This window comes from Rhinolophus sinicus, chromosome 4 (assembly GCF_057876585.1).
Source record: "Rhinolophus sinicus isolate RSI-liver-muscle chromosome 4, RSI-T2T, whole genome shotgun sequence".
Taxonomy (NCBI): domain Eukaryota; kingdom Metazoa; phylum Chordata; class Mammalia; order Chiroptera; family Rhinolophidae; genus Rhinolophus; species Rhinolophus sinicus.
This window is the reverse complement of record NC_142504.1, coordinates 48,873,982-48,890,187: the sequence shown is the minus strand read 5'-3', so window position 1 is coordinate 48,890,187 and position 16,206 is coordinate 48,873,982. Positions and strand designations below refer to the sequence as shown.

General features: G+C 38.9%; 1 protein-coding gene across 3 annotated transcripts in view; it reads left to right on the top strand.

Annotated features, from left to right (window-relative positions):
- PUS7 (pseudouridine synthase 7) overlaps positions 1 to 15,509 on the top strand; it is a 51,346-nt gene extending 35,837 nt beyond the window's left edge. For all 3 annotated transcript variants that reach the window (XM_019745387.3, XM_019745388.3, XM_074340599.2), the window contains 9 exons: positions 1,143 to 1,271; positions 1,940 to 2,065; positions 6,408 to 6,469; positions 7,355 to 7,515; positions 8,502 to 8,628; positions 10,392 to 10,493; positions 12,697 to 12,826; positions 13,727 to 13,818; positions 14,439 to 15,509. In XM_019745387.3, the coding sequence (XP_019600946.1) occupies positions 1,143 to 1,271; positions 1,940 to 2,065; positions 6,408 to 6,469; positions 7,355 to 7,515; positions 8,502 to 8,628; positions 10,392 to 10,493; positions 12,697 to 12,826; positions 13,727 to 13,818; positions 14,439 to 14,575 (1,066 nt within the window). In that variant the 3' untranslated portion in view covers positions 14,576 to 15,509. The remainder of the gene's footprint in view (positions 1 to 1,142; positions 1,272 to 1,939; positions 2,066 to 6,407; positions 6,470 to 7,354; positions 7,516 to 8,501; positions 8,629 to 10,391; positions 10,494 to 12,696; positions 12,827 to 13,726; positions 13,819 to 14,438) is intronic.
- Positions 15,510 to 16,206: the final 697 nt, after the last annotated feature.

Below are 16,206 nucleotides of genomic sequence, written 5' to 3'. Positions count from 1 at the left end.
TCCGTGCTCCTAACTCCGAAGGCTGCCAGTTCGATTCTCACATGGGCCAGTGGGCTCTCAACCACAAGGTTGCCAGTTCAATTCCTTGACTCCCGCAAGCGATGGTGGGCAGCGCCCCCTCCAACTAAAATTGAACATGGCACCTTGAGCTGAGCTGCCAAGCTCCCGGATGGCTCAGTTGGTTGGAGCGTGTCCTCTCAACCACAAGGTTGCCGGTTCGACTCCCGCAAGGGATGGTGGGCTATGCCACCTGCAACTAGCAACAGCAACTGGACCTGGAGCTGAGCTGCGCCCTCCACAACTAAGACTGAAAGAACAACAACTTAAAGCTGAACAGCACCCTCCACAACTAAGATTGAAAGGACAACAACTTGACTTGGAGAAAAGTCCTGAAAGTGCACACTGTTCCCCAATAAAGTCCTGTTCCCCTTCCCCAATAAAATCTAAAATAAATAAATAAAAATAAATAAATAAAAAAAACATTTAAAAAAAAATAGCAGAGATGAAATAAGAACCCCAATTTTTTTTATTTTTTTTTTTAAAGATTTTATTGGGGAAGGGGAACAGGACTTTATTGGGGAACAATGGTCAAATTGTTGTCCTTTCAATCTTAGTTGTGGAGGGTTCTGTTCGGCTGCAAATTGTTGTTCTTTCAGTCTTAGTTGTGGAGGGCACAGCTCAGCTGCAGGTCCAGTTGCCGTTGCTAGTTGCAGGGGGCACCCCCCACCATCCCTTGCGGGAGTCAAACCGGCAACCTTGTGGTTGAGAGCCCACGCTCCAACCAACAACTGAGCCATCCGGGAGGCAGCTCAGCTCAAGGTGCCGTGTTCAATCTTAGTTGCAGGGGGCAGAGCCCACCATCCCTTGTGGGACTCGAGGAATTGAACTGACAACCTTGTGGTTGAGAGCCCACTGGCCCATGTGGGAATCGAACCGGCAGCCTTCGGAGTTAGGAGCATGGAGCTCTAACCGCCTGAGCCACCGGGCCGGCCCAAGAACCCAAATTTTTTAAAATAATAATAATAATAATTTGGCTTTTTCTGTAGTCAGGTGCTGTTTTCTGTAGTAAGGTGACCTAGATTGTTTCAGTCAAGCAGTATTTCGTGACCTTCTCTCTGCTCCTTTTTTATTATACTTTGTAGAATAACTGCACAAAGACTTGCCCACTTGAACAAGTGCTTAATGAACTTTAAGCTGGGGAATTTCAGCTATCAGAAAAGCCCTCTGAAACTGGGAGAGCTGCAAGGGAATCACTTCACTGTTGTTCTCAGGTAAAGAGCTGTGGGCTGGAACGCAGACCAGGGGTCTTGCTGGGTTACCTCGAGTCTGTACAGAACAGTTACTAATCCAGGTGAGCTGGTACCAGCAGGCGCAGCAGCAAGGCAAGGCTGAGGGGGGCCTGATAGGACTGGGGAGCAAAAACTGCTGGAGTATGTGTACCAACACCCTCACCCCTCTAAAAACTCAGCACCACCTTTAGAAAGATGTTAGCTCCTTAAATAGTGTGTTAAAAAACAGAGACCCTATGATTACACTTTTATGTGATACCTGGAATAGGCAAATCATAGACACAGAAAGTAGAAGAGCTGTTACCTGGGACTGAGGTGGAGGGGGGATGGAGGGTTGTTTGACGGGTGCGAAGTTTCAGTTTGGGAAGATGAAAAAGTTCGGGAAGTAGATAGTGGTGACGGTTGCACAAGATTGTCAGTGTACTTAATGCCACTATATTGCATGCTTAAAAATGGATAAAATGGTCAATTTGATGTTGTGTATATTTTACCACAATTTAAAAAAAGAAATGGCAAAGTTCTTTGGAGGTAGAGCGAAAACTGCAGGGAACAAGAGAAAGGCATGGAAGCCAAGCCGTATCATTTATGATGTGCACCCCTGAATGTGTTTGACTGTAAACTTTTTCCTCGGATAATTTGGACCCCTGAAGAAATATAACAGGAACTGATGACCAAGTACAGCAGGCCATGAACTCTCTCAAGGAGATTGGATTTATTAACTACTACGGAATGCAAAGATTCGGAACTACAGCCGTCCCCACGTATGAAGTTGGAAGGTTTGTGTTTAATTTCTTAATTCTCGCCTAAAAGAGTTCTCTCATAAGAAGAAGCAGGGTTTTTTGTTGGTGGTGTTTTTAATTATTTCTAGATTTCCTCATACCTGGGCCAAATGAACCAGTGTTGTCTCTTCCCTTTGTAAAATCTCCTGATCCACAGCCTCCTACTTTTTGTTCTGTTTTAAGAGAATACATGCACAAGGTAAAATAATAAATGAGGGTTCAAAATATGACCTGAAAAGTAAGTTTTTCTCCCACCCCTGATTGCCCACTCAGGGTGTCATGCAAGGCGGCCTGCGGGGTCTCTGCTCCCGCTCCCCACATAAGAACGCAGGATATGGTGAGGCCAAAAAGAAACACCCACGGAGCCATAAGTAGGGGAGTCATATCACTATATTCTCGCTGGCGGCATCCGCCTCTCTGCAGTCCGCTCGTTAGCTCAGCCACCATCTTCTTGCTAGCTCCCATTTTTCTGCTAGCGTAGCCACAGCAGTTATATTAGTGGCCAATGGCTCACTGGTTACAGCTGACGGCCAACTAGCCACAGCTGATGGCCATCCAATCACAGTTGATGGCCATTTACTACCTGAGCCAACACCTTTCTATGTGAGGCCGAGAGCCTGGAAACTGCTTTCTGGGGCTCTGTCCCCACACAGGGATTCCCTTTTTATTTTCTTTTTTTACGGGTAAATCTTGGCTCAGTGAGTGACCCATCAGTAAGCAGTTGCTGAGAGTTACCTCAGACTCACAGTAGCCTGACGGAGATGACGCAGTTTCTAATCTCTGTTAACAAGCCCTTGCCAATTTATTAAACTGGGATCTGCCCTTCCCCCTCCCTTAAACAAAGTACTGTGGGATGTAATTAGTGAAGTAAAATTTCTTTTAAGAACCCTGATTCACTTTTAGTTAATAGGAAATCCCTCTAGGGTAACCTAGGGTGGCAATCCCATCAATAAATACTTGGGAAAACTAAACAACAACAAAAATAAATACATACATACTTGGGTTCATAAACCTACTTATGTTATACTGTTGTTCCGCAGAGAGTATGTTACATAAGGTAATCATTCACATGGGAGTTAGAATTGTGGAGGTTATGAATTGGAAGTGATCTGAGATTATTTAGTTTATGTTCTTCCTTGTGTTTCAAACCCTTCGTTTTAGTGAAGATGAAATTTAGGCTTAGGGAGGTCTGTCGGAGCTCACTAGTTGGTCAGCTAGTCCTGGGAATAGAGGTGTTTTCTTGACTTCCAGCTGCTGACTACATGAAGTTGCATTTGTTCATGTGTTTTTAAAATGGTAAAAATCTATCATGTAGCATTTCCTCTACCTCTGAGGCAGTGTTGTGAAGGGTACGAGCTCAGGCAGTGAAGTCAGGCTTCAGCTCTGAGCTTTAGATTACTCAGCTGTAAATGGAGATGTTAACACCAACCTCACAGTCTGATGAAACGAGCTGACGTGATGTTTATGCAGCACCTGTCTCTATGCCTGGATTATAGTAAGTGCTCAGTAACTGGAAAGTAGCATTTTAAAATTAAACCTTACCTACTAACCAGAGAAAAAACTGTTGCCAAGAAGAAAACAGTAGTAACTAATACTCACTATTATTAGATAATAAAAGGTAATGTTTTCAATCTTGCTAATGATCAGAGGACGTTGATAAAGATAGTGAAGATACTAATTCTATTATGGGACAGAATATTTATGGGGAGGCTGTATCAACGTTTGTTTACACCAGTGTTTATAAGAGCACTAGTAACAGTAGCCAAAAGGTGGAAGCAACCAAATGTCTATTAACAGATGAATGGATAAACAAAACGTAGTACATAGGTACAATGGAATATTATTCAGCCGTAAAAAGGAAGAAAATTTTGATACATGAATAAACCTTGAATTATTTTGCTAAGTGAAATAAGCCAGTCAAAAAAAGACAAATATTATCTAATTCTTCTTAACAGTATTCAAATTTCTACAGTATTCAAATTCATAGACAAAGTCGAATGGTGGTTGCCAGGAGCTGGGGGTGGGAGGAAATGGGGAGTTATCGTTTGATGTGTACAGCATTTCAGTTGCAGAAGAGCAAACCGTTGTGGAGGCAGGTGGTCCTGACGGTTACACAGCAGTGTGGATGGACTTGATACCACGTATCTGTAATGACACCAGTTTGACCACAGGCTAATTGATATAAATGAGTTAAGTTCTACGGCATATCTCTGGTCACAAAAATATCACCAAACTTTTAAAATAAAGGCCCCAAACACTTCTAATATTAAACTTTGAAATCACTATGAGTTATACATACATTTAAGAAAGATAAATAAAAAGTCAGTTGATGATTTTCCAACCCGCTTATTCCATTTTCGGGTCACGGCTGGCTGGAGCCTCTCCTGGCAGCCCAGGGTACCAGGACGGCACCCACCCTGGACAGTACATCCTTCCATAACTGGGTGCACTCACACACACCCCTGCATTCATTCATTCTGGGGCTCACTCATCCTGGAACAATGTAGACATGCCATGTAACCCATGAGCATATCTTTGGGATGTGGGAGGAAACTGGAAGACCCAGAGAAAACCCACACAGACAGTGGCACCAGCCAGGAAGCAATTTTTTTTTTCTCATCAACATGACAGCGAATTGGCATTGAACAAAACGACATTATTCGAGGACCTGCTGTGCTCATCTGTGCCGTGACAATGCAAAAGCAGCCGTCCACCATATGTAAATGAAGGAACCCAGCTGTTCTCCAGTAAAACTACTTACAAAATCAAGTGGCCTCCAGATCACAAAGGTTTTGGAGCATAGAAGTCTTTTTCCCTGATACCTGGCAGACCAATGCCTAGTCCTGAGTTAGTACTATACTCTTTTTGGAAGTATTGCTGAAGACCTAGCCCACGAAATGCATCACCCAGGAGCATATTTAAAGATCAGTATAGCACAGCTTGTTCCAGGGCTGCCAGAACAGCCAGCACTAGGAAATCTATTCATGTAATGCTATTCGTTGTATTAGTAGATTAAAAACCCATACGATCGCATCAGTAGATATTAAACAGCACTTCCTACAGTTCAATACACAGAAATACCCCCTATAGATTAACTTAAATGTGAAAAATAAAAATCCTAATTAACTAGAAAAACAGAAAAATTAATAGGAGGGATTGCTATACTCGTTTGATAGGGAAGGCCTTTCTAAGCATGACTCCAAGACCAGATATGTTACCTGAAAAAAATTTTCAGATATGATACACAAAATGTAACTTCTGTATGGCGAAAGATAATAAAATAAAAGTTAAAGGGAAAATTCCACACACTTATAGATGAATCAAAAAAGTCTTGAAAAATACACTCTCAAGTGTTAACTATGTGATTTCTTAGAGGTTAGATAGCAGGTAACCTTTCTTATGTACTGTTTACTCTTTAAGAAGCATGCGTAACTTATAATCAGCAAAAAACGAAGATTTTTTCCATTTTGACAAGAATAATAGGGAAAGATAAATTGTATTTATCTGTTTGCCTAGGCAAGAAGGCTTTTAACATGGGGGAGAAATTTTTTTTAGAAATTTCAAATAAGTTTTGGTACATAAAGACTTAACTTTGATTTATACAGGTATTACCATGTATAACAACTTAAAGCATGACTATATAACATTTATACTATTTTTTTTTTAAGATTTTTTTTTGGGGGGAAGGGGAGCAGGACTTTTATTGGGGAACAGTGTGTACTTCCAGGCCTTTTTTTTTTTTTTTTTCCAAGTCAAGTTGTCTTTTCAGTCTTAGTTGTAGAGGGTGCAGCTCAGCTCCAAGTCCAGTTGCTGTTTTTCAGTTGCAGGGGGCACAGCCCACCATCCCTTGTGGGAGTCAACCACAAGGTTGAGAGGACGCATTCCAACCAACTGAGCCATCCAGGAGCTCAGCGGCAGCTCAGCTCAAGGTGCCATGTTCAATTTTAGTTGCAGGGGGCGGAGCCCACCATCCCTTGCAGGAATCGAGGAATTGAACTGGCAACCTTGTGGTTGAGAGCCCACTGGCCCATGTGGGAATCGAACCGGCAGCCTTCAGAGTTAGGAGCATGGAGCTCTAACCGCCTGAGCCACCGGGCCGGCCCCATTTATACTATTTTAATAGAATTTTAAAACTGAAATGATATTAAATGTTATAACAGTTCTTAATTTTCTTTTAAGTTCTTTTAGCATTTAAATTTGAAATCTATATCATATTGGTTTTTCAGCTTTTAAGTTTAATAAAATATATAAAGTTAATATGATTTGTTGACTACAGATTGAGGCATATAAAAGTCTTCTTAATGCAAAATTAAGTAAAATAAATGCTGTTTAATTTTAGAGCTATACTACAAAATTCCTGGGCTGAAGTCATGGATTTAATATTGAAACCCCGTTCTGGAGGTGAGACTTAACATTCATGTTATGAAAAAAATAGAATATATGGCTAGGTATTTATAGAATTGCTTTGAATAAAAATATGTGTGAAAATTAAGGTAGTTACTTCAGAATTTTTAAAAAAATTTATAGTAAAATAAAAAGTATAGTTTATTTTTTCACAGGTTTTTGTGTATATTTAAGATTTATAAATTATATCCTGTTTTCAGCTCTTGGCTCATCTAATTTATTAATTCATAAATGAATACATTCATTCCCCTTTCTCCATGTGCTACTAAATCTCTGAACACATAGGAATCCAAACATATTTTACTTGTGGTAAATTTGTTAAAAAGCGTAGTGTAATAGAACATAAAAACTTGGCAAAACCATGTTGAGAATCTTTAGTTTGAAGAGTTCGTTAAAAACTTTCCAGAAAGTATCTCTAAAATCACATTATTTGAAAAAGGATTTAAGTACTAATTTGCAAATTATAAAAATGACTATGCCTACTTTGGGTAATTATTCATTTGCAAATTAAAAGGAGATAAAATTATCTAATTTTAAAGCAGTCACCCATTAAATTTGACAATACAGTAGGAAAAGCGTGAGAAGGAAGAAAGGACCACCAGGGTTTTGTCATGTGTTGAATCAGCTATGATAATGAACAGTAACCAGCTTTAAATCCTGGGGTGGTAGTACATTGACAAAACCATCTAGTTCTGTAAACTTTCTACATTTCTCATCTTTTCACTTTCTGATGGTGGTTCTCAGATGAGCAGAAGCTTTTCAGAGTACCTGTATTACAAGTGGCATTTTCTAATTTGTGTTCTCTAATGAAGCATTTTAAGTTACAGAAATCTGTCTATTGGATAAATTGTTTAATCACGGCTTTTTTTTTTCACCTCCCAGCTGAAAAGGGGTACTTAGTAAGATGCAGGGAAGAATGGGCGAAGACCAAAGACCCAGCTGCTGCCCTCAGAAAACTACCTGTCAAAAGGTGTGTGGAAGGGCAGCTGCTTCGAGGACTTTCAAAATATGGAATGAAGAATATAGTCTCTGCATTTGGCATAGTGAGTGCGATTTGTGAAGTCAGGCAAATGACTCGAGGTGGTTTAATGCTTTTTAAAGTTTACCTTTAAGTATTTACTAAATTTGGAAAGAGCAAAAGGTAAACAAGGATCCTTTGGTGGTCTCTGAGAGGTGTATTGCCTGAGTGGTCCTTGTTCAGATCTTGGATGGTGCTGGGGTTGGTGATGGGTGCTTGCAGTGTCAGCATAATTGTTAACACTGAGGGAATGAGGAAAGCATTAACGTGGAAAATAGTATCGACAGGGAAATGTAATTTCAATTAACTATCTTGGTGTTTGAGAAACTCAGAATCCATCATAGAGTTCATTTCCTGATCATTTTCCAGCATCAGAACTGTAATCTGCCTCAGTAAGAGGTTTGCACAGTAAGTGGTCTAAATGATTGCGTGTTGATATGGTTTCTTCACGGTGGTACAACATGGTACCCACTCTTGTGCAGCCTGTACTAGTATTTGGGTATGTATGATCCAGAATAGATGAAAGTTTAACTCTTAAACTTACATCTTATTTGCTCTTCCCCAGGATGTACCAAAAAAAGTAGGATTCTTCATGAAATTAGTTGTCAATTCAATCATTTAGATTTTCTCCTTCCATAAAATTATGGGGGAGAAAGCACTGTTAGGTTTATAATTGAAGGGTAAATTTTGGGGATTTGAAGCCTGTGTCGTTGATTAAGGGTGTAAATTCTGTAGCGTTCACTTTGTCTGCATGAATGTTTGCATTGTGGATTCAAAAGGGAACTGCTGCAGCTGCAGCTAATTGAAAACCCATTAGTGTGAGGGGTTCCATCTCTAAAATTGGTTGCTGCATATCAGTCACTATTTCTATAGGCTATTAGAAAAATGGGAGGTTTAAGGTGTGAGTTTCTTATACTAGGCTCACCACTAAAAAAGATGTTTTGGAAAGTACAGTACTTTCGTATTTAGAGGTGTGTTTTTTTCTTGCCTGTTTTTTTCCCTTCCCTCCAGATACCAAGAAATAATCGCTTAATGTATATTCATAGCTATCAAAGCTATGTGTGGAATAACATGGTGAGCAAGAGAATAGAAGAGTACGGGCTGAAACCTGTTCCAGGGGACTTGGCTCTCAAAGGAGGTAAAAAGGCAGACACCATCATTATTCATCCAAACTAGGGTCCAGTGCTTAAAATCCAGCCTGTCTACTAGTTAAGACAGAGAGAGATCTATGTAGTAAGTTTGAAATGGAAAGACTGACTAGTTTAGTAAGTTTGTAAGCTTAGACTGACTAGTTTGGATCTGTATCTCTAATATGACTGATTTGAATAAGTGCCTGACTCTCCATTTTCTCAGCTGGAATAAGATTTGGACCAGGTGTACCTAACATCCCTTTTCAGGCTTTAATCTGGGTCTAGCAAATACTTCTCTGTACTCTGGATGTACGTTAGCCTCTCGGCTGTTGTCAGCCAGTTTTAAAGAGTTTCTTCAAGTCAACACCAGAGTATAGCTCACTTCACACGTGGACCATGATCTGGTAGACACTTAGTGCACACGCTCTCTGTCGGAAACATTCCTCAGTCGTGCAGGCGACTCCCATCTGCTGCTGCGCCAGTACTGTGTGCTGTCCTGTGCTAAGCCCTTCACCCGTGTCTTCTGGCTTCTGGTTCACAAATTACTGCAACGTATTCTCTCCATTCTTCAGATGGGGTTCAGTCACCTGCCCAGGGTTCCACAGATGGGTGAAAAAGAAAGGCTGGGATTCAGCATCAAGTCTATTTGTTTCCAAAGTCCGTGTTTTTCTGGCATACCTAGCTGTCTTCTTCCACCTGAAGACAGCCTGCTTATCTGCAGGTCTGCCTGATAAATCTGTTATTTTTTTCCTGATTTAATATGTTTTCCTCATCCAATATTGATCACATCCAGTGTATTTTTATTTTTTTTTTATTTTTTTTACATCCAGTGTATTTTAATGTCCCATGAGCCACTGTATTTTATCTTCTAAATACCAACTGGTTTTTTTAATTGTTCATTCTTTAGCAAAATGCATTCATTTGTGATAGCTTTCCAAATAGTATTTTTTTTTATTAGTTTCAGGTGTACAGAGCAACATACTAGGTAGACATTGACACCCCTCACCAAGTGATAACCGCCCCCAAGTCTACTACCCCTCTGACATCGTATATAGCTGTTAAAATTCCATTGACTATATTCCCTATGCTGTACTTTACATCCTGTGAAAATACACATAAAGGGTGTCAAAAAAAAATATATACATTTTAAGAAAGGGAAAACAGTATTAAAATTTTAATACTCAATATATACCAATAACAAAAGATGAATACAAGTCATGTGTATACAGTTTTTTGGCACCACCCCCAGTATATTTAATTATAGTTGATCCAAACAGTATTTTTTTGTCATGAAATTGTTTTCTTTTCAGAAATACAGTTATTTTATAACTCTGATCTCAGTATCTCACTGTAGTGCTAATTATGTTAAGGCATTGGTTGTACTTCCAAATAGTATTTTATGGTGTTCTTTAATAAAGAAAAGGAGCTGATTATTAAAAGCAAGGATTCCCACAAAATGAGGGTGCAGCTGAGAAATAAATGGTTTTTTTTGTTTGTTTGTTTTGTTTTTTTTATTAGTTTCAGGTGCACAAGACAAGCAAAACAATAAATGTTTTTTAACTTCCTACTTTTTCTAAGTCAGTGATTTTTATTTCTTGGATAGGACAGAAAGGTATATATTTCAACTTAATTTCTTTAAGCTTCGTGAGCCACTGAACCTGTACCACCTTGCACTTCTGACTACTTAGATGTATAGAATTGTAGAAGATTGAACTCATGAAATTGTCTATTTCCTTAATTTTTCTTAATTTATTCATTTGTGAATTTGTAGCCACAGCCACCTATATTGAGGAAGAAGATGTTCATAGTTACTCCATCCATGATGTGGTAATGCCCTTGCCTGGTTTCGATGTTATCTACCCAAAGCATAAAAGTGAGTACCCTGTATGGGGAAAATAGTTAAAACAGAGTCTAACATAGTTAGGCCACTGGCAGCCAAGATTGGAGAACAGGGAAAACAATTACTATTTTAAATGTAATTTTAGAACTTTGATACTCATCAGACTTGAGAAAGAGATGCGTTCAGATGGATCATTTAAGAAACAAGGTGGTGGTGGCGGTGTAACTGGTATTATTGTTTTTAGTGTTGTCATTATTGGCTTTATTTAAATTTCTGAAATTCACTAGTTCATAATAAGGAGGGAAAGGATTTGGAAGGAGTCATTGAGAAAGTGAATGGATAATTCTTCTTTAACATTTTTTAATCTTTTTTTTTAACTATGTATGTAATATCTGCTCATTGTGTTTTAAAAGTCAGCAAGCACAGAAGTGTATAAAGTGAAAAGTTAGCATTATTTCCCATTCCCCAGAGCCTGTTAAGAATTACTTCTGTTACCGATGCCATTGGAGGTGGGGCAGAATTGGAACTTTTCTTGTTCAACAATTAGAAATTTGAAAAAAGAAAGCAGCTCTGAGCATGGGACCAGCTTGGTGAAATTTACCCCAGAAGTTCTCTCCTAGCACCGGACTGTGGAAGGTGTTTTCCTGTCAGAACATCTTTCCTCTCAATAAGCCAGAATTATTTTACTTACAAATATTATATAAGTTGCAGTTTTACGAATTATAGAATGATTAGCGTTAACACCCTACATTGATAATGCAAATACTTATAAAAGAGTGAAATAGTAATCTGCCAGTTACATGTTGATTAATTTAATCGGATTGCTGTGCTCCTAATGCTTATGTGAGGTTGACTTCACTGAGGGAAGAGGAGGAGAGAAGAGAAGACGAGGGGAGGGGAGAACGCGTAAGAGAGGTAGATGAGGGAGGGGTGTGGTCTGCCTTCCTGGGCTGGTGCACAGTGAGAAGCTGAGACCAGTACCAGGAACTGGCCGAAAGGAAGGCCCTGAGATGCTTAGAGTCACACTTGCCCTCTTTCCAAGAAAGAAAAAGAAAACATTCTTTTCTTCTTTCTTGTACCTCTCAGAAACTTGGGCTAGGACCAGTTAAAATGCAAATTCTGACAAGGCATTCATGAAAACCTTGTGATAAACTGGGATGGGTGGATTCATAACATGTGGACACTTGGTGTCCAGCAAAGCTCAATTTAGAGATCCCTGTTGTCCTGGCAAGTGTGTGGTGAGGGAAGCTTTCCTTGACCCTGGTGTACCTAACATTTCTTATGAATAACTTGAATAAAGAAATCTGCTTATCATTTTTGCAAATAGAGTAACCCAAAATAGTTAATGTTAATTATGTGAAAAATAAGTATTTAAAAAGAACAATAGAGGTCATTTAATAGGGTTAAATATAAATTCTCACGTTTATGCTCAAAGATCAAATGTGTAGATAGAAAAGGCTCAGTTTGATAATAGTCTACATAAAAAGTACCTGGAGTTAGTTACTGTGGGACGTAAGCCTGTTACCCCAAGGCAGATAGGGGTTTGGTAGCGAATGCAGGAATGGCAGGGGAGGCACAGTTCAGGGGACCATGGTTTGGCCTGGGGGGGCTGTGGCTTAGAGGTCCAGTACTTATAGATTCATGTGCAAAGGGCAGTAATCTGCTGTGTTCCAAAGCAGCCAACAGAAGTTACAAGAAGACAGGTTTCAGCTTGCAACAGGAAGCACTTTCTAAGTGCGTATCTCGCAAAAAAGTAGTTCCTGGTAAATGGCAGCGTGCAAGCACAGGTGGGAGGATGTCTATCTTGGGGGTTAAGAGAAAGATGCCAGGGCGAGACAGATGGTTTTCCAAGTCTTTCATTTTTATACATTTATTTATAACTACCTTCTGCCAGAAAGAGTTCTCTATATGGTCTCTCCTTCTCTGAGCATGTATAAATAGTAGTTAGTAACTTCTGATGAAATGGCCTTTTGTAACTAACTTGGGAACCTTACATCCCAGATATTGTAGCTGGCTGCAAAGATAACGTACAAGTTGGCCAAACATAAGCTGGAGACACCTAATCCTAGTTAGTAAGTCACTACGTTTTGATTCCAGAGAATTGGCTGGATTGTAAATTAGAGGCTAATTTTGTTAGGGCAATCCAACTGAATCTACATGTTACTCTATTTGTAGTCTAGTTCAAGGTAGCTTGCTGACATGCTGTATTCCAACTAATTTTTGTATTTTATGTTAGTTAGTGAAGCCTACAGGGAAATGCTCACAGCAGACAATCTTGATATTGACAACATGAGACACAAAATTCGCGATTATTCCTTATCAGGGGCCTACCGAAAGATCATTATTCGTCCTCAGAATGTCAGCTGGTGAGTAACAGCCCAGAATGAAATGGAACTGAATTATGATGTGAGATTTTAAGCTTCTGCATCACATATATTTTCCAGTGCTTACAACCTAGCATGTACGTGTTAGTTATTAGCACTATTATTACTGCTACTTTTGGTATTTTTCAAATCATTAGGAAATGAATGAATGTAAATTTACAGTGAAAGTGGCTTAGTTTATATTTTATTGACATTACTAAATTATTGAAGAAATGTGCAGAAAATGAACTTTTTCCCTGTTTCTGAAAAACTGAGATTTCCTTTCCGAACTATCCTGAGCAAGTTGCGTTACTCAGAGTTAGGGTGAGTTTCGAACACGGCTTTGGTGGTTTTCATATGTTTCTAGAGATAAAAGACACTTGTATTAACCCATTTAAAAATACTTTAATAGCTAGTATTATCTAAAGCTTTATTTGATAATTTTTAAAATTAAATCTTGAACTGGTTGCCCGTTGCCAGGAAATTGTCTCTTCCCTCCTCTTCTGGGCAATTGGGAAAGCGTTGTGAGGCTTGGACTTGGTCCTTCCACCTCCAAAGGGCAGGTCCTCGTGAGTACAGTGTTGTGAGCGGTGATAGCCACTGTGGAGAAAATAGAAATGCTAGGACTCATTCGGTCGCATCTATGCAAAGTGAAGTTTACTACTTACCAAGTACATGTAAAAGAATTTCCATCCTAGGGAAACATTTTCTGTCACCTTGCTAAATAATAATATAAAGGCAATACTTATATATAAAATTGGGCCCTGTTCCATTATTATTTCCACGTAGAATTATTTACAGTAGACCCATGTGCTTTTCCTTGTTAAACAAATGATGATGAGCAACTTAGCACCTTTTATGGAAGTTCACATTCACACTTTTCTTTATTTATATGTTTTGAAGGGAAGTCGTTGCATATGATGATCCTAAAATTCCACTCTTCAACACAGATGTGGACAACCTAGAAGGGAAGCCACCACCAGTTTTTGCTTCTGGTAAGTTTACTCAGCCGTCTGGTCTATGTCTACTTTGAAATATTTTCTAAAAAACCTCTTAGAATCACCACTACCTCTCACCCCCACTGTGATTTCTATTTTGTGTTTTGGCATCTTAGTTTCATGAGTATAGCTGGAGGTCAGTGGTTCAAACAGTAAATCCCACTAAAAATGAATGGCTGTTAGAGAAGGTTTTGATTATAGGTGATTGAATATTTTCTCCCCACCCCCACAGAGAGTTAACAAAGGTGAATAAAAATCCAGGAAGTATCGAAAACATCTTCATTGTCAAATTCTTGTTGCCATTCCTTTGTCTGTCCTCACCCTGTGCTCTAATTTTATTTTATTTATTTACCTTTTTTTGGCATGCTTTTCTCTCCTGTGCTCTTTAGTCGTCTGCCCTTTTTATGACAGATCCAGGTAGAATTAACATGGAGGTTCAGCTGGGTTGAACACTCACAGATCTCTGGCTTCCACTGCTCATTCTCTGAGGTCCCGTGGGAAATAGAATCCTGAGGAATGGAGCACAGTTCTTTTATTTGTAGAGAGATTATGACTTGCCCCAGTTGGTCGACAGCTGCCTTACTTTTCTGACTGTTCTCTTCTTTCTTGCCTGGCAGAAGGCAAATACAGAGCTCTGAAGATGGATTTCTCTCTTCCTCCTTCAACCTACGCTACCATGGCCATTCGCGAAGTGCTAAAAATGGATACCAGCATCAAGAACCAGACCCAGCTGAATACCACCTGGCTCCGCTGAGTCCTGTTCCCCAGACTAGAAAATACAGACAAGTGTTTGATGGCTTCCTGTTCATTTTCCTCTTAGCACAGACCCATACATGGATTTTGGATCTTTGTAGTAAAAGATTATTCGTATTTTTTCAATTTTTTATTAGCTTTATTTGCAATATTTGTACACCTATACAAATCCTGAGGATTCTAATTCTAGCTTAGAGAATACAAATTGGTCAGAATATATTTCAGGGTGCTTAAATCACAGTAAAATGTCAGCTTTACTGGCTTTCTAATAATTCAAAAGGACTTTGGTTTACAGTATCAGTTTTAGGTTTTGCTACATTCTTGAAAGACAACAGGAATTTTTAACGCATCCATGAATGGAGTACACAATAATGCATTTTAAGAGAAAATGCAACAAAATAGATCGTAACTACAAATAAATAATTAGAGCACCCCTCCACTTATGAATATAAATATAATACTCATGCTTATAGATTTATAAACAAAAATGATTGTTGTTATCTAGCTTATGTATCAGGTTCAGGTAAGTGTTTATAGATTTTTCAGTTGCAATTGCCTTTGCATTTATATTGTTGTCTTGCAAGAGAGTTGCATTGATAGGGCCTCTTTTCTTGTAAACATGTGCAACTATTTTTATTAATCAAGGTCTAACTTTTACTCTAGGTGCCTTTTATGTTCAGAACTCTTTCCACTGGACTGGTATTTGCCCCAAAATAAATGACAACAGAGAAAAGAACTTTAAAAATTGTACAAGGGCTCCTCCTATGAGCAGCATTAAGTTTTATCACCACCAGGTATTTCCATTTCTGGCATTGCATAAAACTTCTCTGGTGTGAGGATAAATATACCTTTCCAAGGGTCTGTGACGTAATTGTACCAGTTTTTATTTTCTATCATTTCTAGAACCAAATATAATAAATATTTTTAAAAACTTATTTCTACTGGTTTTATTAATAAATATCTTATCTAAAACTACAAATGTGAATTTTGGCCCTGAATGAAGGCAAGGAGCTAATGAGGGATCCACAGAAATGATGTTGACACCGAGATGTGTCATGCTCGGGTGTGAGGCATCGTGAGATAATATTCTAGAGTATCAACTGCATGACTGACTGACCGGGTTAGACTGAATTCCAGGTCACTCTCACAATAGCACCACTCGCTGGCTTTCCAGTGTGCTTTCTGGAGTGGAAAAGAATGGGATGGCGAAGAGCTACCCTGCAGGAACATCACACATGGAAGGGTGAATGACATTTGTCCCATATCTGGCAGTGGAAACAAGATTGAGAACTGTTTTAGTTGTATTTTAATGACATCTGTCACTGCGGAGGTTAAAAAAAAAAATTTAAATATCATGGTAAATTACCCTTTTAGCTGGCTAGTTTCTGTAGAATCTTTTGTTCTACAAAGACCAAATTTATTAAACGTCTGTTGGTACTTTCCAGTACTAATAAGTTATTCTCTTTCATCAGACTGATTAGTGAAAAGGTTATTTATTAATAGGGACCTAACTCTGCCCATTGCCAGTGCATTCAGTAGTTCTGCATTTATAAATTTGCATTACCAGGAAAAAAGTGAGGCTAAACTTATAAATGTTTTCTTCTGGGAAATACTTCTGGTTCTGTGATGAGT